The following is a 24,718-nucleotide window of genomic DNA, read 5'->3' as shown; positions in this document are numbered from 1 at the left end:
TGGCCATTGGTGATTGGCTCAACCTTTAGTTCCTCACCGCTCCTTAAATACTGGGGGTGAAGTTGAAAGTTTCAGCCCTCTGATTACATGGTTCATTTCCCTGGCAACCACCCCACATCATGAGGCTGTCTAGGAGCTCAAGCCACCAGTCATCTTATTAATATACAGAAAACACAACTTCAGAGATTCCTGGGGTTGTAGGATCTATGTGCCAGGAAACGGGGGCATAAACCAGATCTTTGTATTAGTCTGTCACAGTTACTCAAAAGAGTCCTTTGAGATGGATATTTATCCCATATTGACAGTGAGGAAACTGCAGCTCTGAAGATTAAGCAAAGTCCCAAGGATATATGGGGCTGGGATTTGGTAGAGTTAGGGCTCTCATGAAGGTGTGACCTTCCAAGGCTTGTGATTAGCTGCCATCAACACCAAGTGGAGAACACAAACACTGACTCACACATATGCACACACAGACACACACATGTACACAACTCCCAAATACTATCTCTGAAGCCCTCCAAGATGAGCTCTGTTCTGTGACTACAGGAGAACACCTCAGAGCAGTGTTCGCAAGTGACTCTTCTACCTGCAGATACACTGGCTTTGTTTTTTGCTGGCCTCTCTCCCACACCCTGGCCTTGGATGAAAGTCACAGGCAGCTTCCAGAAGTCCTAGTTGCTCTCTTTGAAGCTACTGCTTGGCTGAGTTCTCTTCCCACTTCCTCCCCTCACCCTGGTCAGCTGGGGATTTTGATTTCTTTACTGTTAAGTGTGTCTAATCCTTGATATCCCTTTTCTCCACTTGGATTTTGTCTTGCCCTGAAAACAGTTCTGTCACCAACAACAGGCCCCTGCCTCTCCCTGGCAGAGAACCAGATGCAGCCTTCCAAGTTCTGTACCCACCACTGCACCCCGCCCCCCCGCCTGTCCTCTCTCTCCTGTATCCTGACTCTAAAGTGCCCCAATTGAATCCCATTTATTTTAGTAGGGGGCACATTTAACATTGTTGCAGGCATTTAATTTAAAAAAAATAGTTCGTGGGTCAAAAGTCATTTTCTTATCCGCAAAGCATGTTCCACTCCAGTAATTCTAGTCATGAAAATCTTGTCAAAGAAGTATGTTGAGTGTGTTGAAGAATAAATTACCCTTCAATAGGGACACAACCACCTAAAAAGCAATAATGTGGTAATCTGATTTTCAGAGAAAATCAATAGTGCTTCCCTCAAGCTTTCCTCTCCTTTTCAAACCATGTGCTTTACTTTTTCACCCTAATTATCTCTTGAGAGAAGAAAAGCTCTAGAAAATTTGCCTTTTCATCTTATGTCAGATAAATCCCACTCACAAATAAAATTGCTTTATAGGTGGTTCAGCTGTCACATGGATAGTTTCATATTCATTTATTCTGTAGTATTCCTCATTTTGGAATGTTTGTCAGGATATAAAATTTTACAAGAAGATACACAGATGCAACTTTGTAACACGCTTCGCCTGCAGCTGGCGCTATAGCTATGATTGACAGTCGTGGTTCCTCCTCTCACCACCTGTGACATTTTCCGGGCAGGTAGATTCTGTCACTTCCCATGAGTAATGGGCCATGTCCCTTGGATCGACAAGGAAGAATTGAGGATGAACTGAAATGAGCCGATGACGCAAGTGAGGACAATAACAGTGTCAGGGTAAAATTGGAGGCATTGTGGCAGATGCCTGAACTGACTGCAATGGTCTTCATGTCCCACCAGCCAGCTTGGTGGCCCGACTATAACAGTTAACTTCCTTGTGTGGCCACTCTTTTATCCTCTTTAAAGAGCTTCTGAGGATCTTTTTGTTTCCTTCCAGCTGTGTTTTTATGAAGACAAGTTTTAAACTGTATGTACAAATCTGGAATAGGCTGAATTCTGTCCTCAGTGGGCACATTTTTCATCTGTGCCCATTTATCTTAGAACCAGTCTGCAGAGCTAGCTATCCCTCCTCAAGACAATACTATCCCTTAGTTTTAAGGGCAGTTTCCCTCTATGAGGCCTTAGGTTGGCCATATCCAGAAGCTGGTATCACAATATTAGGATTATCCTCACCATTCTGGATACATCTTTTATTATAATTCCTAACAAGGATACAACAAGCTATCTTTGCTTAATCTGGTTGATTATGATATATGGACAAACAAGGCAAGATGGGCATACAGCCTAGTAGATGTTAAAGTCTACTATTGCTGTGTTCCTGAATGGAGGGATACCTGTCTGTGTGTCTATGTATCTACCTATCATCTATCTGTCATCAAAACTATATATCTCTGTCTATCTATCATCTTTCTATTTACCAGTGTAGCTGTTGTTACTTAAAAATACCTAAGAAGGGATTCTTGGGAAAGAAAATATTGTTTTGGCTTACAGAGACTTGGAGGTTCACAATTTAAGACTTGCGGCCCGATTATCGAATAAGTGTGGTAGAGACTTACAATGGCAGAATGTGTGGAAGAAGGATCACATGGAGAGCCAGGAATCAGAGAGAGGGAGGTGGGAAGCACACTCAGCTTATATAACAAACCTATCTTCTTGTGAAAAATACCTTTTGAGGGCAAACACCAATGGCTTAAAGACCTCCCACCAGGCCCAACTCTCCTCAGATGCCATAATTAGATCAAGTCACTACCTTAATCCATCAACCATCAATGTGAGACTTTGGGGCTTAAACTTCTTGATGATTTTCAGGAACAAGATCCTGTTAAATTCATAACACTATCTAACCCATATTATAAAGAGATCTTAAGTATTATTTGTTTTCTTCACTTTATCAATACTTAAGTCATCCATCATTAGCATGTTTTATTGTCTGTAGTCACATAGCTCATCGTATTGCAGAATCACAAAATGCTTAGTCATGATTTGAACTAGTGCTGTTGAACCCATGTGAACATTAGTCACCATCTCATGTCATTCTGTTTCTCATGCACCTTCTGTACATTTCACCTGGCTGATGAGATGACCCAGGACATACTGCAATTTATAAGTTTCCCAAGAAACAAAGTGCATTTAGCTACCTACAGCATTTCCCATATTCAACTAATGCATGATGAGTGAATACATTTATATCTATCATATACTTAAGGAGGAAAAATTTCCTGTGCACTTTCACATTGGGGGTGTCAACTAGCTAAGAGTTTCAGTAAAACTCAGTTACATGTAATATAACTTATATATAATTTAATATAACATTCAGTGCTCAGATTAATGGGCTGTTCTTCCTGTTAATTGACTCAGCCACAATATAATCTTATAGCCTTTGGTCCAGTCCTCAGAAGGACTTCTTTCCAGAAGGAAAGAGCAAGGCATGCAGATATCAATACACAATTATTCTCAGGTATTTGATATCAGATGTGTCTTACAGAGAAGGTCATTGAGGTCTTTTGAGAAGAATTACTTGCTGGGCAGTAGAGCCAATTCATAGCTCTCTATTCATCCTTCCACATTATGCGTGTCTTCCATAGCCAAGAGAGAACCACTTTGTAAAAAGGTCTGATGAATTCTATGGAAGAGATGATCCGTCTCATGCAACAGCTGTTCTGACTTCGAGGATAATACACAGTATTCAGTCTTCATGAGCTGATTCAGGAGCTGAAATATTTCAAGTGGTAAGATAATTGCTTCTAATGAAAATTCTGCTGCAAAATCAAGGTCAAAAACAGCAATAGTCCATTGAGAGTTTTAATAAGCTATTTTAATGAAGGTAGCTTTCAATTCCTTGTAGAGAGAACTTACAAATCCAGTTATGATCACCTACTAATTACCTAAATAGAGCTCCCCTGGGGATCCTGTATTTAAACACAATTAATATTGAATACTGAGAAGAGTAGTAAAATAAAAATATATGCAGACGCACACTTTTAATTCATATGGGGCAAAATCTAGTTACTAAGACTAACTGTATTAGACAGTTGCCACTTGGGCAAATTTCCCTGATTGAAATAATGGATAGCACCTGCTTCTGTTTTAAGATGTAATTAAAAGAGAATGAGAAGGCAGCATAAGCTTTTGAAAACCAAAAAGCTAAAATGTATTTTTACTTCAACATTTGGACTGTTAAATCTTGCCTTTGACAAATATAAAATGTAATCAAAATAATTGAACAACAGATAAAATTGAGAGATAAGGATGGTTTTGGAAGAATCAGAGAAAAATGGAGGAATAAATATGCTTTTTTCTGGAATGAAGTAAAAAACTTTGGTATTCTTTATGTGGATTCCATATCCTGTAGTTGTGAAGTTAATGTTAAATTTGAGTAGTTGTTGTTCCTGTTAATAATCATTTGAGAGATTTTTCTCAGACACAACTTTCCATCTAAGCATCCTCATTCTTTACTAAAAAAAAACTTTACACTTCCTCCTTCCTTGGTCTGCCTTCTTGTGAATCTGCAGACATCCAGGTAGGAGCATCTACAGGGTTCAGTCTCCTCTTTCCAAAAACAAGCCATCTGAACGAAGGGCAGCTTTTGTTAGTTAGTGGGTTTTCTGGGTAGGTATTTCTGTGGAAGGCTATTTATTTCTACAGCTTGAATATTTGTCTTTCCTAAACTCAGGGCTTGAATCGCTAAAGTTCTATAATAATAGTACAAAGAGAGTAAACACTAAATGTAGCTATGGTATTCAGAGATGGGGCCTTCGGGCAGCAATTAGAGTAGATTATGTCATTAAGGTGGGCCCAGTTTGGATCCTGGAAGCTTTATAAGGAGAAATTCAGACACAGAGACATGCACGATCCATGTCTCTTGCCATGGAATGCCCTGGGCCACCCTGGGACCCTGCCAGCAATAACATCCTCACTATGGGCCAAACCGATGGGGCCTGCATAATCTTGGACTGCAAGCCATTAGAGCCATAAACTAAAGTAAAAGTCTTTTCTTTATAAAGCAGTCTGCCACAGGTATTTGATTATAGTAATTAGAAGGTGGCTAATACACTCATGTAATTAGTGTCCTGGTCCCTGGTCATTCATAGATGCCTCTTTCATATAGCAGGTGTTCCCACTCCAAGTCACTGGGCTCAGCTAATCTTGATTATTTTTACTTAATAATGAAATTTTCACATTGTATTAACCTATCCTTCCCCTCTCCCACACACTCCAAAGTTGAATTTTGAAATTTTGTAAGCGTATCTTTTCTGTGACCCTAGTCCAATGTTGTTGGTCCTTTTTGCTGCTGCACTGGGCATTGGGCCAGGTTCATGTTTGTCCTCATTCATCCAGGACTTGATCCTCCTGGCTGTGAAGCTAAAGAGAAGCAAGCCTATTCCTGTGACCACTTCCGCTGAGCCCAATTGTCACAAGAAAAGCTAGGAAGAATCTCCCTACCACATTGAAGTCATCTTGGCAGCCATCTCTTCCCAGGGCCATCATTTCTGAGGAAAGAAGTTTTTCTCTTCTATTTTATAATGCAAGGACCCAGGCATATGGTTCTGCACACATACCTGAGGAACTCCCAGTATAACCCTCACTTCATGGTGCTTGGTTTCACCACAATCCTGGGACATGACCTGTGGGACTGCCTGGGATTTCCACGTTTTTGGAAGAAAATATTTTATTGATATTCTATATCTTGTGGAATAACATGAGACCCTCACAGTATTCCCTAGTCCACCTGGGGAGCTGTCCATCTACTTGTTTTTCTGTTGATGATGAGATCTAGGCCCAGGCATTTTAATTAAACAGAGTTGATGTATGTTGAGGGTATGGTCCCTCCAAGGATGTGCATTATCAGAAACTGAGGCAATGGGGAAAAGATTGTTTTCCATAAGAAACTGGGTCCAGAAGGTTTCCTTATAATTCTTGTGGAAGTAGCGACCAATGATCTGCATGTCTGCTTTTCATTCTTGTTCTCTGTGAATTAAAATTAAATTAACACCTATTAATTGATAATCATTGTACATGAGTGATCTCTTTTTCAAACACATGGAGAATACCAAGAAACCTTCTTTTTCTGATATCATTTTGCTTATGTTTTAACTTTAGACATTAAAATTGGAGGGAATGGTTGTCTGAACAATAGTGGATCTTCTAACCTGTAACTGTCATTTATTTAGGTCTTTAATTTTCTTTAGCAATGATTTGTATATTAACTTTTTAAAAATTCAGACCTAAGAAATTTATGATTTTTGGTGTTTTTCATGCAGTATTATTTTTGTAATTTTATCTTTTAACTTTGATGCTGGTCTTTAAATACAATTGATTTTGTTTATTGACCTTGTACTTTGAAGCTTTCTTAAATTAGTTTATTAATTATATTAGTTTTCCTTATGTATTCCCTGCAATTTCTGTAGAGCTAATTATATCATCTAAAAGCTAATTATATCATCTAAAGAGAGAGACAACTTATGCTTCTTTGCAATATTAATACCTTCTTCTCTTTTTCCCTTGCTCTCTTTCATTGAGTAGCATATACGGTTCAATGTTAAATAGAAGTAATAAGGACGGATATCTTTGTTTAGTTCATGTCACTAGGAAGGGAAGCATTTTTCACAGTTGAGTAGAAAAACTCCTAGCTGTAAGTATAGAAGTCTCTTTCAGGCTAAGATTCCTCTATCTTCCTATTTTTCATCGTGAAAGGAGGTACATCAGATGATTTCTCTGCATTCCATTTCTTCTTGTGTCAATTTCAGTACATTAAATTTTCATAGAACCTATGTATTTCATCTGTGTTATTGAATTAATTGGCATAAAGTTACTTGTAATATTTGATTCTTATGACTTTCATCTTGAGAAGTCATTATATCTCCACTTTCAGTTAATCAACTGAATTTTCCCAAAGAAATTTTCCAATTATTTTCTTTAGATTGCTGAGATTTCATCTCTCTCTTTATCTCTGCTATGATAAATTTATGAAGATGCTTTTCTAGCAGAAAAGAACTGTACCAAGCCATAAAATCACCTTTAATATTTAAAATATAAATATTTCTGTGCAAAGAATGGGTGTATTATTAATGAATGTTCTATATACACCTCAACTTGATTACATATTCAGATGCTTTCTGCCAGCATTTCGAATCCCAACTTTGGTGAAACAATTTAAACACCATCTAAAGGTGATTGAAAATAGGTCTTAGCTAAATTCGTTTTTCTGAAGAGGACACTTTGTAAGAGCAGGTGTTCTCTCCTGTGACACTGGTGAGTAATCCCACCTGTCATCCTGCGCAGTATAAATCATCATACTACAAATCTATTAACTTATGATTCATATCTGGCCAGCCTTGTAAAAACAGATGAAACAGTACTTTAGATGGGATGATTTAATGCACTCTGTCTCAGAGTGCAGCCTGGTTCCCTGTGAGCACATGGTATTTTTGGGGAGGAAATTGGGCTCTAAATTGACAAGGAGCATTAACTCTTTCGGACAACGGAATGACAGCTACATCTTCTAAATAGCTTCCTAGAGAGTTGAGGGAGTATAGGCCTTTCTCAAGTGCTTACCTTACTGGCTGGAAGTGATTTATACAGGGGGAGACTGGGTCTGTTTTTTACTTGGGTTCCTGTCATTCATTCGAAGAAAACTTGTAGCTTTCCCTTGTACCCTTCTTCTCTGAAAGCTGTAATAGATCTGTGTCAATTAATCAGATTTTGTTGGAAGTGCAACAATATTTTCTGTGGTTTCACAGCAATCTGTGGAAATTATTGGAGTGCTTGTCTACCTTTCCATAAAAAGCATTCCACCAACATGGACCTTCACATATCAGGACACCAACTGTAGCCCTACATGTTGTTTGTCTCTTTGTAGGAATGCTGGAGTTTACTTAGTCCATCTTTGAACAGTTGTGTTTTTGAAGAATATTAATTTCCAATGTGAGTTTATTTAATTCATTTTAAACTGTCATTAAAATTAAAGAGCTATAACTTCTTGAGATTATCTATTTATATGATTATTCATTTAACAAATTATCCCCTTTAGACTCAAGGGGCATTTGGGCTGCCATGTACAGGGCTGCAGGTCAGATATGGTTGACCCCTGCTGGAGTGCTGAGTTCATGCCTAGACTTTTTCTGTCCCCACAACCCTCCTGTAGTCATTTTGTTTTTCCTTTCAGATGCAGGGTAAGTCAGTTTAAGCAAGTGCAGAAGGTTCAAAGGCAGAGAGCAGAATAGTTTTAGCAAGATTTTAGAAAGATTTAATTTTGAATCCTCATTTCTCAACCTACTGGAGGTTTGACCAGAGCCGGGACTATATCCTGCAGGCAGTGATGGAATGGATGTGGAGAGAACATCCATCTCTCAGATAAGATATCTGAGTGATGGAAGGAAAGTCAGGATTCCATGTATTTTGGGAATTGATTGAGTGTATTCAGTTGTTAGGTGAACCTGGTAGGAGGCGTGGAGAGTGAGTCTCAGCTTCTGCCATTGTCAAACCTGCAGTCCACAGACAATGGAAAGGTAAAGAGACACCTGGGATCCAAGTGAGAAAGAAACCAACATTGAACAGAGTTATAAACAGTGGGTTGTGAGGTCCAGAAAGGCAAAGGAGAGGATGAAGCGAAGATGCTTTGGGGAGAGATTATCAGGTGAGAAAAGAGGAGAAGGGCATTGCATACCCAGGGAAGGAAGCGCTTCCTCTTAATTTCTCTTTTATGCTTCTGCAACAGTTATGGGCCAGGCCCTGAGGATATGCAGTGAACTAAACATTTAGCCCTCCTTGATGGGGTTTAGAGGGGCAGCTCTCTGTTCAGCAGGACTGAAGACCTGGGAGGCTATATCAAAGAGCTCAGAATGACTCACAGCTGCAAGGACAGCTAGAAGCTCTTTCATTAGACAAGAGCGGGTGGACTCAGAGCTTCCAGAAGCATTGCTATGTCACTATAAAGACAGCAATGTATGTAATTAATTGTTACCAGAGGAAAATGAGTACAATGTCCAGTTTACATATAAAGAACATTAACCCAGGAGCCAGACTGTCTAGGCTATGTCTCATTCCTGGTCCTGACTAGATGTGGACCCTTAGAGAAATTGTTTAACCTCTTTCTGCCTCATCTTACTTATCAGGAAAATGGGGATAATAATAGTAATCCCTGGGTAGAGTTATTGTGCATGGTAAATGAGTTAATACATATAGCCTCTTAGAAAAATTCCTGATATGTATTGGTTCTATGTAAATACCAGATATAATTATTGAATCTTCTTCTAATGAACTCAATGGTGAACTTTCTGAAAGAGGAGTCAGTTGGTCCCATTGTTGCTAGGAACAAGAGGTGCAATAGTTTGTGGTGTAGAAGTGAACAGCTTTTCAGAAATATAAATAGAGTCACATATGATCAAATACTATGAAAAATGTAAAACAATATCAAAGTACTTCAGAAAGTCCGTTTAGGAAGATAATTAAAGAATAATTTTATTTTAGTGCAAAAACCTTGAAATATGTGTATAGTTACTCCATAATGTGCATTTTCCATGAATTTTTTGAAGAATCCTCATAACAATTTAGAGCCCACCTGGTTATTGTTACATTTTATTTTCCTTTCCAAGCTTAGGAAGGAAGATGAGTGAAAACACACCCATCCCCTGCCCACACACACACACACACACACACATGTATATGTGGCTTTAAAGGAGAAAATGTGTTTAGTTATTGGAAACTTTTGTTCTAGTTTTAGAAACATCTTACAAATTTAAATCTCGGTCTTGGATACTGTTAGAGTAGAGAGCAATGCCCCAGAGACTCCTCTTCTGCTTTTATTGGCCAAGCTAATGGTCCATTAACACAGCTCCTTGCTGCTGAGGCAGTGGGTAATTATTTGCATGCCTTCCAGGGTAAGGACACTGGGAGAGTTTCCTGCTGTGGGAGGCACAGGTATTTTTCCTTGGGGAAGAGTGAGAACAATCCTGCTGTTTGCACATCAAGGTGGAAATAAGAAAGCATGGTATCCAAGTTAAGGGGCACACACACAAAAATCATCAAGATAACAGTGTTTGAGGAAAAAAATCTCTGTGCCTAATCAAATTTAATTATTCCAATTTCAATAATGGTCTGTCCTCATTAGCTAGTCACTGAACTGTGTTCATTTTAAGGTTCATCAGTATATGAAGAGCATCTGTTTACTTTTAACTTGCTTGCATGTTTGCATTATTGTCAGAGTGGTATAAAACCAAAAAAGTTCATGGAGTTCATTATAGAGTATGTACGATTTATCATTCTTTTAAAATAAGCTTCCAGAATTGTTAATTATCTCTTGTATCTATGGTAAAAAATAATTTCTGGGATAACAATAAACAATGAAGCTTCTCAGTGAAATGTAATCAATTTTTATTTATTTCTAAGCTTCCTGACATAATTTCAAAATCACCAGACCTTTGAATTTTAAACCATTTTAAATTTGGTGTTACCCAAACAAGTGCAAAGTATCCATGTTCTTTGCCCCTGGAAAGTGTGTCCTTTCACCTTCTCCGCCAAGGATCAGCTAAACTGAATATGGCAGAGCCAGGAAGTCAGTGTCCTATGTCCCATGCTGTACCTTTGGCCACCATATTGTTCCTAAACTATCGTTTGGATAAGTCTGAATCAATTCATTAGTAGGTCTAACTGAAGCTAAATATAATGAATTGTACAATATTGAGCTGTTTAAGATTTGTTTGTTTATTTGAAAGGCAGAATTTCAGAGAGCCATAGGCAGAGAGAGAGAAAGAGAAAGAGGGAGGGAGGGAAGGAGGGAGGGAGGGAGAGAGAGAGAGAGAGAGAGAGAGATCAATCTTCCCTCCACTGGTTCACTCCCCAAATGGCCCCAATGGTTGGAGCAGGGCTGATCCGAACCTGGAGCCAGGAGCTTCCTCCAGGTCTCCCATAGGGGTGCCGGGGCCCAAACACTTTGGCCATCTTCCACTGCTTTTTCCCAGGCCACAGTAGAGAGCAGGATGGAAGTAGAGCAGCTAGGACTCAAATCTGCGCCCATATGGGATGCCGGCACTGTAGGCCGCAGCTTTTACCCGCTATGCCACAGTTCTGGCCCCTGAGCTGTTTAAACTTACATCCATTAAAATGACATAGTGAAACTGGCACATCAGAAAGATTATTGGAAAAAGGGTGATGGCCATCAGCAAAAGTTAATAAAAACGCATGTAGACAAGGTAGCGGCTCTTCAGTATGGAAACCAGCTGGAGGTAGTCTCCTGTATTACTTAACCATTTTGCTGTAATGAAAATAAATTTTAGTAAGCATCAAAACTAAACAAGAATGGGAGACAATGGCATTTAACATATAACATTGTTTATTGTGATACCGAGTTTAGCGTTGTTTAAAATTCAAATTTATGGCAGTTTGGAATTAATGTGGTTAAAATAATGTCATGAAGCTAGGGAAAAGCAATTTCAAAAGTATGGTTGAGGGGCCGTTGCCGTGACTCACTTGGTTAATTCTCCACAGGCGCTGGGTTCTAGACCTGGTTGCTCCTCTTCCAGTCTAGCTCTCTGCTGTGGTCTGGGAGAGCAGTGGAGGATGGCCCAAGTGCTTGGGCCTCTGCACCCGCATGGGAGACCAGTAGGAAGCTCCTGGCTCCTGGCTTTGGATCGGCGCAGCTCCAGTTGTGGCGGCCGTTTAGGGAGTGAACCAATGGAAGGAAGACCTTTCTCTCTATCTCTCTCTCTCTCTCACTGCCTACAACTCTACCTGTCAAATAAATAAATAATATAATAATAATAAAAGTATGGTTGAAATTTAATATTGATTCTTTGTAATAAGAAAATAATGCTGAGCAGTTTATTTTTAGACTCAAAATTGTAAAAGAACCATTTTTTCAATAGTTGAATCTTTACTTTAAAATGAATAGAAATAGCTTTCTCATAGAATTATACCAAACTTGATTTGCTATTTGGTTCGATATTTAAAAGAAAGTAAATGACTTTGGAGTATGAATATTGCTAACGTATGTTGGTATTTGATCTTTAACTTATGTAGGATATAATATTATCCATGAATATGCAGTCATATGCCTATTTAAACATCATATGTAAATTATGTTATTTATGCACACTTGTGTGTGTGTGTGTGTGTATGTGTGTGTTAGAGAACAAGGTGGGGGAGAGTGAAACTCAATAAATGAGGGAGCAAGGGAAATTATGGGTAGTGATAGGTTTGTCATTGGAGGATGCATATGTTCAGACTTAAGGTAAGTAAAGAATTTTCTCAGATTCCTGCAGTGGACACTGCTTGCTTAAGGTCCTTTTGGTAAAACTCATGTGAAGGTGCTTAGTAATTCTTCTATTGAGCCTTATGTTGCAGCAGCCAAAATCCTTCTCAAAGCATGAGGTTGTGCAGGTTGTTTGGAGTTTCATGGTTTCCTGGAAAACCTCAATAATGAAGAGTTCTAGTTCTGTTTCTGTCTCAGTTCTGCAAAAGTGGGAACATGACTAATTAGTCCTCTGAAGCTGTTGGTGCCTTCAAAGGATTTTTGATCATTTGTGCAGTAAATCCTCTTAAACATTAATATGTAGGATACCAAATCATTGTCCCTGTTCAGTAGTTGTGTGCCAGTAGAGTTTGTGAGTTTCAAAGATACTCCTCTAGTGTACAAATTCTAAATCTTGACAAAAGTGTTTCATAGATTACCCACAGATGATACGGTGGCAGTGGTATCTGAGAGTATATAATATTACCAGTAACAGATAACAGTTATAGTCTCCTAATGATTATTCTTTATGTTGTCTTAAATGACTTTTTTACTGATATTCTTATGTAACTTGTTTGTTTTTTACATTTTTCTACAAAAACAAGAGCTAATTCACTTTGGCTGTAGTCACATGTGTTAAGAGCAGAATAAATCCAGATGGAGGAGTTCTTGCCATGGACTGTCAGAGTGTGTTTAATTCCATGCGTGCATGAAAGATAATAATGTGATTCCCAGGTACTAAATATTCCTCAGCCATTCACACTCAGTACTGCTATCTGGAGTGAGACTAGATTAAACCTGCAGAATGGTGAATAACTGCAAGTAATGAAGTTAAGGCAATTCATTAATCTTTATCTGCTTGTCTATTTTTTTTTTTATAGCCTGGATGAAGTGGAAAAATTCATTTGTGGGAGGCCGATCAGATTGCAGTCTTAACTAAGAAGAGAAACATGGGGCTGAAAATGTTTATTTTTTTAATTATACACAGCACCTTTTTCTTACATGCCTCTGTTTTTCTTTTAGTGGCAAAGCATTTCTATAACACTGGTTGAGAAAGTTCAGATGATTGCTGTAATCCTAGGATCCCTGTTCTTAATAGCGAGTGTGACTTGGCTCCTCTGGTCAGCCTTCAGCCCCTATGCAGTGTGGCAGAGGAAGGACCTCCTTTTTCAAATCTGCTATGGAATGTATGGTTTTATGGATCTAGTGTGCATAGGTAAGACCGCCATGTTAAACATTCACCAACTGACAGTAATCCATTTCTTTCAGCAATTCTGTTTTCACCTGTGGGATCTAATGTAGAATATCACGATGGATCACAAGTTACCTTGGTTCTTCAGTTAATGAATTCTCTGGGGGTGGAGGTGGTGGTGGGGAGGTGGTCACAATTTTGGTTGCTTTTCTGAAAAAAGCATAGAATCAATATTCCCTGTAGCTAGGGGGGAAAAACAGGTTAAAGCCCATTTAAAGTGACATATTTTGCAATTTAAAGGAAGGAGAAGGGCTTAGAAGAAATAATGTGTGGTGAGAGAGATAAGGGCGGGTACTTATTTCTGAGGAATAGGAGCAAAGCAGCTCTCCCTTCCAAGTCTGGGGACGTGCAGACTGGGGGCAGTGGCATCTGTGCACGTGGGAGAGGACAGCCTCCTATAGGGCTTATGTTCCTCACAGCAGTGGTGAATCAGATCCCTGGGGAAAGAGCTCCTTGGAAGACTGGGGACATGGGGACAGTTTTCCTTGCTGCCCTGTGTCTCTTCATTATGCTTAATAGATTAATTGGCTCAGATGAGAAAAATTACTGGACATTTTAGCTAAAATAGATTCTACTGTGAAGTTACCTCCGTGTTTCACTTGACCCACTCGAGAATGGAAGCTGATTCATGTGGCATTTACTGTGGCATGTGTGTGGGGCCACAGGCACCATGGTGGTGGCGAGTTTGCAGTAGGGCAGGGGTCAGGATGGGTGGTATTGGGAAAATGACCCTGGTCTGGTATTGTTTACAGACTAATAGGATGTCAAAAGGGCCGAAGGAGATAGCACTGATTCATTCAAAGTTCTCTAAATGTTGTCCCCTGGACCACCAGTGGCAGCAGCAGCATCTTCATCACTCTCCTAGAGATGCATGTTCTTAGGCATCCAAACCTACTGAGTCAGCAGTTTCAGGGGTCCATACCCTCCATGATTTCAAGGGATGGCTGCATAGCTTGAGATTAAACGATGAGGTTTCTAATTCTGGCCTCTGCAAAGGCTGGTCCTAGATCTACATCTCTACACACTCCTGTTTCCTCACCTCATGCATGGGAAGAAAGTTCCATACCACACAGGCATGATGAGAGGAAATGATGAAAGGAAATGATGGGTATAAAATAACTGTTCTTAATGAGCAATTGTAGATTAAGTATATTTGACTACATCAAAAACACTGAAAGAATTTTGAAATCATTTAACGTCTGTAGCTATGGAAGAATCTTAGCTAGCAATTTCATATTCTAAATCATTTTTTGAAAAAAGAAATCTATAAGTGTTTATAATATGATCAGACTGAATTTTCTTTCCCTTTTTCCTTTCTTCCCATGTCAGAAGTAGACTAATAGGAAAGAAAATAATCAAATATCAGACCTGAAAGAAAGAGACTAGGGCAGAAAATATCGCACATAATTTGTAAACTGAACAGATGTCTGAATAATTGGACTAATCATGTATATGAAAAATTTGCATTAAATATGATAATGCATATGTCAGCATTTGGGAATTCTAAATCTCTATTCCAATGTAATCCCTAGAGCATTTCTCTAAATCAAGAAGAATCACAACAAATCTCTCAAAAAGCTCAAAAATAGTGTCTTTCAACATAAATACTATAAAATGTGGCATTACAGTGATATTAAAAAGGGAGATATACAATTAAAGAACCTTTAGGTTTAATCCAATGTAGAGAGAAAAATGTCCAGTTGGCATTCTTGGTGTTAGTCCAACAAAAAAAAGTATCCAAATCATTTTCTTGAATTGCATAACTTGCACCTAGTGTTAACATTAACTTTTGATTGCTAGTATCAGCATTTTAATCAAAATTATTAAAATTCTGGTTTGAACAACACAGATCTATAAACATCTTTCTGTACTATATGACATATTTGTGTTTCTGTTTCGAAAATTGAGCATGTGCCCATTTTATAGTCAGTCTTCTCCTATATCAAAGTAGTTTTGCTATTTTTTGTGAGACACTTTAGAGAGTGAAATTCTAATCTGATTTTTAAATCTTGATAGTGCTTCTCATTGCCCTTTGGGTCAACAAATCTAAACCTTGTCATTCACTGATCTGCTTTGTGTATTTTGAAAAATATTAAATATTTTACTTGGCAGTTTCATTAATTAGTCTATTTTTGGTCTGGAGAAAATCTTATTTTCCCCAAAGAATTAGGAGACTATTACAGTCAAGAAAGCAAGACACCTTAATTGTACTGAGCTATCAACAGTCAACTGGAATAGTTAGTAGTAGCTTTTGCCAACATAGCAAACTAGTTGAAATGTCTGCTAATTCAATGTAGACGGTAACAAAGATTACATGGATTATACATTGAATATTACTGACTGGAAGACTTGGAGTCAGAGTTAACAATGCAGAGCAGGTTTACAATTTGAGCCCAGAACACATGTATCAGTTAATAAATACTTACTGGGGACTTTCTATGTTTCAGAGACAGTCAGTGCTGGGTGCTAGGAATACAAACAAGGGTTACTTTCCTGCTCCCAAGGAGCTCAGAGTATTGGGGATGTGAAAGTTGCCAGCATCAAAATGGAGTCACTTTTGACAAGCTGTTACAAAAGCAGAAAATGGAATAAATAAAGCCAGGAGGTTATGAAGGAGAGGATCTCATACTTTTGTCTGGTAACAAGAAGCATCATAAAGATGCTACAATAATCACAGCCTTGCACAAAGACCAACAGAACTAAAAGAAAATTCTTCTACAAGAATGTCTGGCCAACAACTGTATAATCTTGGGCTGACCCCACCCTTATGACAGATGCTTGAACACTTTTCCTCCTCATTGGCCTTGAAAACCCCTCCTTGCCTCAGTCCCCTTTGACTATGCACATAGGATATTATTATCCCCATATTTCCATGGTAAAATCTTTTCTGAAAAATTAATATTGATAGAATCTCTGTTGCTTAGTTTGACAAGGAGGGCAGACACATATTTGTAATTAGCAGAATATGGTGGGATGTGCACACTTGTGGAAGTGGTAGTTGAATGACACAGGGAGACATTAATGCCAGGGTATTGTACGTAGGTAGCTGGAGGTTTCAGGCAGTTTATATGGAGAAGTGAACAGATGAATAGAAACTCAGCAAATGGGGGGGATGGTGCCCGTCTTACCATTGGAGGATATGAGATTGACTTCCCATTCTGAGGTCTTTAAAATAGTTGGAGACATTCCTGTCCGCCCAGGCTTTTCAAACTTGATTATACCTAAATGAGACAGATCAGACTGACAGTTTCATAAATGGTCTTTTAAAAAATAATTCCAAAATTCAGAGAAGATTATTCCAGAATCCAAAAATGTTATAATCTATCTAATGTATATAACATATAGGAAAAGATTGGAATACTAAATAGAAGTTTAAATTATAGAACATCTTTATTTGAGACAATTTATTTACTTTGTGATACAGTGAATGTGTTGCTTTCATTAATTATTAGTTAATACATGTTTCCCCCAATATTTGATACTTTCTTGCTATTGACGTTTTGAGCACTCCTAAGGAGTTAGATCCTTTTAGGGTTGTGATATCTGGATGAAGGCTGTTTAATGGAACTTTTTGCAGGAAGCACTTGAAATGTGGTTAGTGATAATGAGAAGCTGAATTTTTAATTTATTTTTATTTAGATTAATGTAAATTTGATTTAAATAGCCACATGTGGCTAATTGTTTCTATGTTGCACAGCACAAATTCTACATGATGGAATGGCAAATGTATAAAGATTTGAGTAGCAACTTTCACCTTATCTGTTATAAATTAAGAGGGGGTGGTAAAGTGAGATGAGAGCCGTAAGGGGAGGTGAGTTGGCAAGGTAACTCTTTTCTGTTACTGAACTGTTTCGGGAGACTTCTGTGGGTTAAGTGTCAATTTAACTTTCAGTCCTCATTTGTTATACAGTTCACATCTGTTTTAAGAAAACCAAAGTATGAAGAAATATGACCTTGCATTATATTAGGGAATGTGTTTTAAATATTTAAGTAGATGACATTCAGACTATGAATGTATACCAGAAAGACTGATATAAAGGATTTACATCACCACAGAGATATTGTAGCCAGTGGCAGTGATGCGGAGAAGAGTAATAACCAAAGCAGGCTTCCTCCGAGGAAGCATGGCACAGTCACAAAGGAAGATCAGCAAAGCCCAAGTGAAGGTCCAGTGCAGTGGAAGGAGCCGGTTGGAGGATTTGGTCACTCACTCCATGTTTCTGGCATTGAGAAAAACAGGCAGACCAGCAGTCGCGTTGGTCATGTGGTTCAACAGAAGCTTGTACTGCAGGAGGAGTATGTTTGTTAATGATTACAATTTTGAGAGACTGGCAGATGATCCAGTGAGCACACAGAACCATTTAATTAACTCACATTAAAAAGTGAGGGCAGTCACTATGTCACGTTAGTGTCTGCTAGAAAACGATGAGGGACGTTGAGCTTTGTGTTGTAAAAACAATGAGCTAAAATCCTATTATGTTAGTGGGGTTCCTAAAATAGAGATGGCAGTGTGTGTACCTAATAGAATAAATACTGTAAGTTTGTGACAAATGCATGTCTGCAAGAGGTTTAGATCTTCCCTGAGATACAATGAGAAGGAATTGGTTACGGTTACAAAGTTTAAAAATATGAAATTCTTTCATTCTTTGAAAAAATTTAATTGTCCCCACAAACATGCAAATATGTGTGTATATATATATATATATATATGTTTAGATTTTGTGTTTTGATTATGAAGCCTGTAAAGCTACAAAAGATCTTCCTCCCTCACACTGCCCTTTCTGTGGTGCCCCTGTCATTGTAGAAATGTCCCCTCTTAAGATTTTGGTGTTCCTTTATGCCTTCCCGACCTTTTCTGTTATATTTACACACTGGCAGGAACACAGATAATTACTTGCTTTGCCTGTAAGTGGGATATACTGTAAGTGGGAACAAAAAATACAAGTTGCATTTTTTGTTCAACAATATGATCTGTTAGATGTACAATGATTTAGTTAACCTTTCTTCTACTTATGGATATTTAAGTTGTCAATCAACTCTTCCCACTAGAGACTGCTACAAAGGAGATCTTTTTATTCTGTGTATGTGTAGGCAAGATTCTGAGATGTGGAATGTCTGGGTTGAATACTAAGCACATGGGAGGTTTTAATCAGTTTTTGCAGATTGACCTATGAAATGATTTTGTTAATTTATTCTCTCCCCCAATATAAAAGAGTTTCTACTTTGCGGACCAAGATATCTTCCTGGGTTGACACTGTAATAGGTGGTTTGAACTGTATTTAACACTGTACTAGTGTTTTCCTAAAGTCAGTTCTATAATTATTTAACTTTGGGAGGTAGTTTAGCTAAGAAAAATAAGAGTGGCCACACCAGGCCATGCCAACGTGCAGTTCATACTGACGGTATCTTTTGGATGCTAGCGATTTGCTGAGCAGGGCATAGCCAGGAAAACTTCTGCTTTTTTTTCTGAGGGTAAAATCCAGCAGGAGTGATCGAGGCCAGGCATGGCAGCCTCTCACAGACTGCATTCTTCAGACTTGGGTCTTCTATCTCATACCGTTAACACAGGAATTTCATTCTCATTCTTTTTCTTCTTAGTGTAACAGTGCTCCCTGAAATTGCCTTAAGAAAAACTAGTGTCATGTGGCTCTATGGCTAAGTACTGACCCACGTCACTACCCTTCCTCCAGCATAACTTCATTTCTCAGTTTAAAGCATGAGGATGCAGAATGAGATACAGACACGCGTATATGCATGTGCACACACATAACACACACACACTCATTCTCCCAAGGATCTTTTGAAATGGTTGAAATAAAGTCTGATGTGATTGTTTATGCTGCCTTGCTTTTGAAAGCCATAGAAATTAAGGAATTTTTAAAAAATAACCTGTGATATATCAGAATGAGGATCAGATAAAAATATTTTCTTCTTACTGTACCAATTATGGTTGATACTGGAAAAAACGGTCCTTCAGTAGAGATTTCGTACTCTCCAGCATAAATTTTTTGTTCTGTATTTTGAACTGGAGCAGTTTTTATGAAAGTTCTTACAGCTATTATAACCCTTTGAAATTCTGATTTTCATAGTTGGTAATACATATCACTAAAGCTACATAACACACACAAGAAAACCATTTAGAATTACCAGTTGGTAATATATTCACGTTTCATTATAGAGCAAGAAAATGGATCAGTAGAACACATTCCAACAGTCTCTGATGGATTACATTAGACATATATTTACATTTTAAAAAATTAGGTTAATACATCTTTCTTGCTTTTGTTATTGGATCTCTTTGCTATTTTTTTCTCAGGTAAAACAGCTAAAAGTAACACATGATTTATCATTTTATTGACGTGAAGCTTAAATTGAACATTTTTCTAAGTCTGTGATATTATATGAGTAAAGATGAGGAATTTTAACAAAGACTTTCAGAAAAGTCCAGCTCAGTTCCCACAAACTGGCTTCCTATCTGGGAGTTAACCAGCCAGACTTGTTTCCTTCTAAAATGGTGCTTTTAGGTCATCTTCCTGCTTTCCATAAATGTAAACTAATTAGCATAAGCAGAACATAATTAGGAATTAAATCTAAAATGCTTAGGAAGAAATTATAATGCATTTTAAGCAAAATATAAATTCCATTTTTAGGCTCTTTGTGAAGTCTTCCACACTATCTGGCACCTCTCAGCATGAGTGAGAAGTGACTATTTCTTAAAGTATTTTACGTGAAAAAGATATTTACTGAGAAGGAAGAGTTGTGCAGAAACTGCCCTTAGAAGTTGAAACATGCCGTAATGTACAGCAGAAAACCATTGAGTTTGCTTGAGAGCATGGGAGAGCCTCAAGTTCATTGCCACACAGGATCCACCACCATAAATCAGTGTGCTTCAAAGAACAGTTGTCAGTGTTCCTAGGATGTGTGGGCTTGGGTATTATCTGAATGTGTAAATATAAAACCTATCAAATAGTGAAGAATATAAAGTTTCCAAGACAGTCAGCATCTTTACCCTATTGTTTAGGGCTGGAAGATGCTGCCCTGCACAGAGAGAGGGTTGGGGATGTCTGAATAGAGTGTGCTCTTTCCTAGGCAAGAGAGCCTAGGACCACCAGAATCCACCTCCACACTGAAGATCCCTTCTCTGTGGGCAGTGGAGAGCATAGCTGCTAGTCACCCCTCTCAGGCATCTTCTCAGGGCAGCCATTCAAGTGTCAACAGTTTGCACCAGGAAGACTTCATATCTATAAAAAGGGGATTTTTGGTTTTCATCACAAAACACTGGGAGCCCAGATCCAATCTACTGCGTTATTCAATGCCCTCCAAGCCCCTTCACTACCACCAACCACTGTGATATCTGGAATCTGAGCAGCTGGGCTCACTCAGGACAGTGGAGCTTAGAACATCTGAGTACAGTGCTGAGCCATGGGGCAGGGGTTCACACTCTGGATTCCAGCAGTAGGTGGGTTGTAGGAGGTGTTGCTGATGTTATTTATCTCTCTATGACGTGGCTAAATCTGCATGAATCAGAAAGCGTGTGAGGAAAAGCTCAGCTCCAATGTTGTTTGGTTTAATGGCCAGGAAAGTTGATCAGACCAGGATTTCCTTTATGAGCCTTCACATTACTAGAATTTTCCCTCCAGAAATGAGAAATGTTAACAGCTCACTCTGCTGCTCCAGGAAATGCTCCCATCTCCTCATCTATAATTTGATCAGAGACCTAAATCCCTCGGTGCCACAGTGTAGCGACTCAGAAAACCTTTGTGCTGCTGTTTGTGCAGGGAGGACACAGATGTTCTTCTCTCACCTGGGGTCCCTATGGATTTCCCTTCCAGTTGCATTCCAGGTGGAGGACAGGGCTGTGAGGTTGGCCAGGCTGGCAGGATCTGTGCCTTGTGCTGCCACGACGTAGATTTGCACGCTCTGCTAGCTCATTTGGAACATTTTTCTTCAATAGAGTGGAATTCCTTTCCAAGCACAGACCATTATTCTCGATTTCAGACTATCCTAGCATGCTTCCTGCTCTGGGAACTGCCACAGCTTCATTTAGAATGAGTCTGATGTCATCAGTCAGCCTGAAACACAAACCGGTGTCCATGCTGCACACCAGTCCCAGCCCCACATCATCTGCACTTGAGGCACATCTGGATAGGACCCTCAGAGGCAGAGGCAGAGGGGCCCTTTGTAATTTGAAATTTTCAGAGGAAAAACCAATCCTTCGAGAAGTTTTGAAAAGTAGGCCATTATCTTTTTTCCTCTGGAGGTACAAATTATAGGCTTTCCTATGCCTTAATCATACTGATGTTTACCAATTTCCCTAAAGATTATGATCATAGTTGGTTATTAGTGATAATCCTGCCTTTAAAACCCCAGGAAGTGAAATAGAAGAGAACTTGTTTTTGCTGTTGGGCCTTCAGTGTCATGCAGGGAACAGTCTCTGGAAGCTAATTAACTCTTCAGCTCTCTTCCCAGGAGATAGAGACCCAACCCAATGCCTACCTCTTATTTGACCTTGTAAAGTTCAAACTTTTTTTTCTTGAGAAACATTAAGATAATTAGCACAGCAGCAGACCAAATGTGTTGTTACTGTTGACTCCATTTCCTCCATAGGAAATATTTCACTTCACTGTCGGTCTCAACTGAGGGCACTCTACACGTGTAGGCATTAGCTGTCCACCAAGCCAGCATCCAATGCACATTCTCCTGGAGTGCAGGACAGAGAGAGGTTCAAACAGAACAAGGGTTGGCAAACTGCAGCGCCAGGGCCAAATCCATCTCAAGACCTGTTTTTGTACAGTCCATGTTCTCAGAATGTTTTTTTTATATTTTTTTCATGGTTGAAAACCAGAAGAATATTGTTTCAAGACATGTGAAAATGATATTAAATGCACATAAATATAGATCCATTGGGACATGGCCATACCCTTCTACTTACAGGCCATCTATGAGAAATGGCAAGAGAGACAGGAAGGTTTGCCCAGCTTAAAATATTCAGTGTCTGGCTCTTTTCCAAAAAGGTTTGCCAGATCCCCATCTGCGAGGGGAGATGAGGCAACTAAAATACAACTTGAAAACTCCCAGAAGAGACTATGTGTGAGAATGTTAACCATTCTTAGGGCCAGTAAAATCCATGGGGGAGGAAGCAAATTTTGGGCTAAATTTTAGGGAAGAGCAGAGTGCTTAAGAATCCTGAGAGAAGCACCTCTCTGCACCTGCCAACACATAAAACCGTGTCATGTTTTAAAGCAATCCTGTGAAATCCAGTGTGGCAAGAGCCAAAGATGCTTGTTGGGGAGAATCCATGAGAAAATAAACAGTCTGATCGTTCAGAGGATTCCACGGGTGTTGCTGGAGAGTGAGACCAAACTGAAGGTTTTGGAGTCCCTACAGGACCATACACTGGGTGGGAGTGACCTACCTGATACTGCAGAAAGGTGGTTGATGGCTAGAAGGCTGGAGGGGCCTCAGGCAGGGGGGCCGTGCTGGAGAAGGTGTGAAGGATATTATGGCGCCCAGACCAATGAATAGACCTGCATTAATTGAGACTGGCAAGGAACTGCCAGAATTTAAGATTAATCACAAGTTATGATCAACTTGGTGGAGGTGGGGATGGAGGTATAAGGGAGCCTGGGACCATCGAGTGTGAATCACAGAAGCTGATTGATAGAAAGGGCCAGTAGTTACTGAAGTGCAGGATATCAAATGAAGGGGGAAGGAGAAAAAACATCAGATTTTTTTTGACATTTTGTTTTTGCAGAATTTCTGGGGAAATGCAAATAACCATAACAAGTAAGCAGCTGGATTTAACAGGCAGGAACTCAGGACAGAGGTCAGAGCTGGAGATTTGTATGTGGTGGTTGAAACCAATGTTTTTAGGGGAAATGATTTCAGTGCAATGAGTGGCAGTTTGAGCAACATGATGAGCTACAGGGGATGGGCAGAGGGGCATAGCCAGGGAAGAGAACAGTGGAGTCAGTCAAAGCAAAGGGGAAGGCAACTATGGAAGGAAGAGCAAGTGGCCAGATGTTCCTGACGCCATGTTGGGGAGGGTGAGATACATAAAGCCAATGTTCATTCACTGGTTTTAGCACTGTGGGGAGAAGGTGGAGAGAGGGAAGACTTCAGTAGGTTGAGGATGGCTGGGATGGGCAGGAGGTTCAAAATGTTAAGTGCACAAATCTTGGCTGGCAAGGGACACAGTTAAATGAAAGCAGTGTCTGAAGGGAGGAGGGGAATTGTTGATTGGCTTCAGTGGTAGAGTTAGGACTGATGGCAGGTTGAGAAGACCCAGAAGAAATCAGAATGACAGAAGACCCAGGGGTGGGTAGCTTGCAGTCTCCAGCACCTGACGGAATGCCTTGCCCAGTTCATGAGGGGGCACATGTCCTGAGGAGAGGATGGGCACAGCTTTTTCGGAGTGGAGGGGTGCTGCTGGTCTGCCCTCCGTTTCTCAGTCAAGGAGGTGGCAGGACCATTGCTTAGAGAAGGCGTGCTGATACGCTGTGTGGCACAGAGTCTGACGAGGGCCATCAAAGTGGTGAGCAGCTTCTGGGGGCACCAGGGAGCACAGGCTGAGCCAAGGACAAGAAGGATGCCCGGTGGATCTGAGCTGGCTTCTGGGCAGTTTCTGAGCATGCAGCAGGAGGCCTCAGTTTACACAGACCTTGTGGCCTCGTGTTTCACCAGACAGGGAAATGGAGCACCAGTGGGCAAATGGGCAGGAGATTGGGCTGGAAGGGCAGGGCAGCCAAGGGTGACCAAAAGGTCTCAGGACGGACACCAGCACTTTCTGGGCTTCCTGGGAAGGGGTCCAAGCCACAAGGAAGCTGGCACATTGGAAAAGGACTGCATAGCCTGAGGCTCTCGAGCCTTTAAGAGGTGGAGCAAGGTGTGTTGAGTTTAAGGAAATGCAGTGTGGGAAACACTGGAGATTGTCGTCAGCAATGGGATGGAGAGGTCTCAGAGTTTGGTGGAAGTGTTTCTGAGAAGACAAGGCCCAGGCTAGGGTGCTAAATGAATAGCACAGGGCAAGGGATTGTGCATGTTAGGCTGTGGCCAAGTCATCCACGTGGAACCTGATGTGTGAATCTCGGGTACTGAACCCAGGAGCATGGCTGAGGAGGGGTTGAGGGTCAGGTGGCATGGCTCTTGCTTTACATCTTTATTCAACATGTGAGCACGCACACGTGTACCTTTCAGCTTTACTCTGGGATGGCCCTGGATTCCAGAAGACTGGCTGAGGGAATTCTAAATACAATTAGCAGAACTTGAGAGACATCCGAGTGTTTTTCAGGCATGCTCAGATGAAGTTGTGAGAGAAGCCAAAGCAACTTGAGAATGAGCA

The 24,718-nt window shown here is 39.9% G+C and overlaps 1 protein-coding gene across 1 annotated transcript in view; it reads left to right on the top strand.

The window, feature by feature from the left end:
* Positions 1–24,718, top strand: part of MARCHF11 (membrane associated ring-CH-type finger 11) — a 116,370-nt gene that overhangs the window by 80,349 nt on the left and 11,303 nt on the right. The window contains exon 3 of the mRNA XM_008262080.4: positions 13,149–13,341. Coding sequence (XP_008260302.2) covers positions 13,149–13,341 — 193 coding nt within the window. The remainder of the gene's footprint in view (positions 1–13,148; positions 13,342–24,718) is intronic.

The sequence above is a fragment of the Oryctolagus cuniculus genome, chromosome 14 (genome assembly GCF_964237555.1).
Source record: "Oryctolagus cuniculus chromosome 14, mOryCun1.1, whole genome shotgun sequence".
In the NCBI taxonomy this organism is placed as follows: Eukaryota; Metazoa; Chordata; class Mammalia; order Lagomorpha; family Leporidae; genus Oryctolagus; species Oryctolagus cuniculus.
The sequence above is the reverse complement of the archived record's forward strand: the minus strand, read 5'-3'. Positions and strand labels throughout refer to the sequence as shown.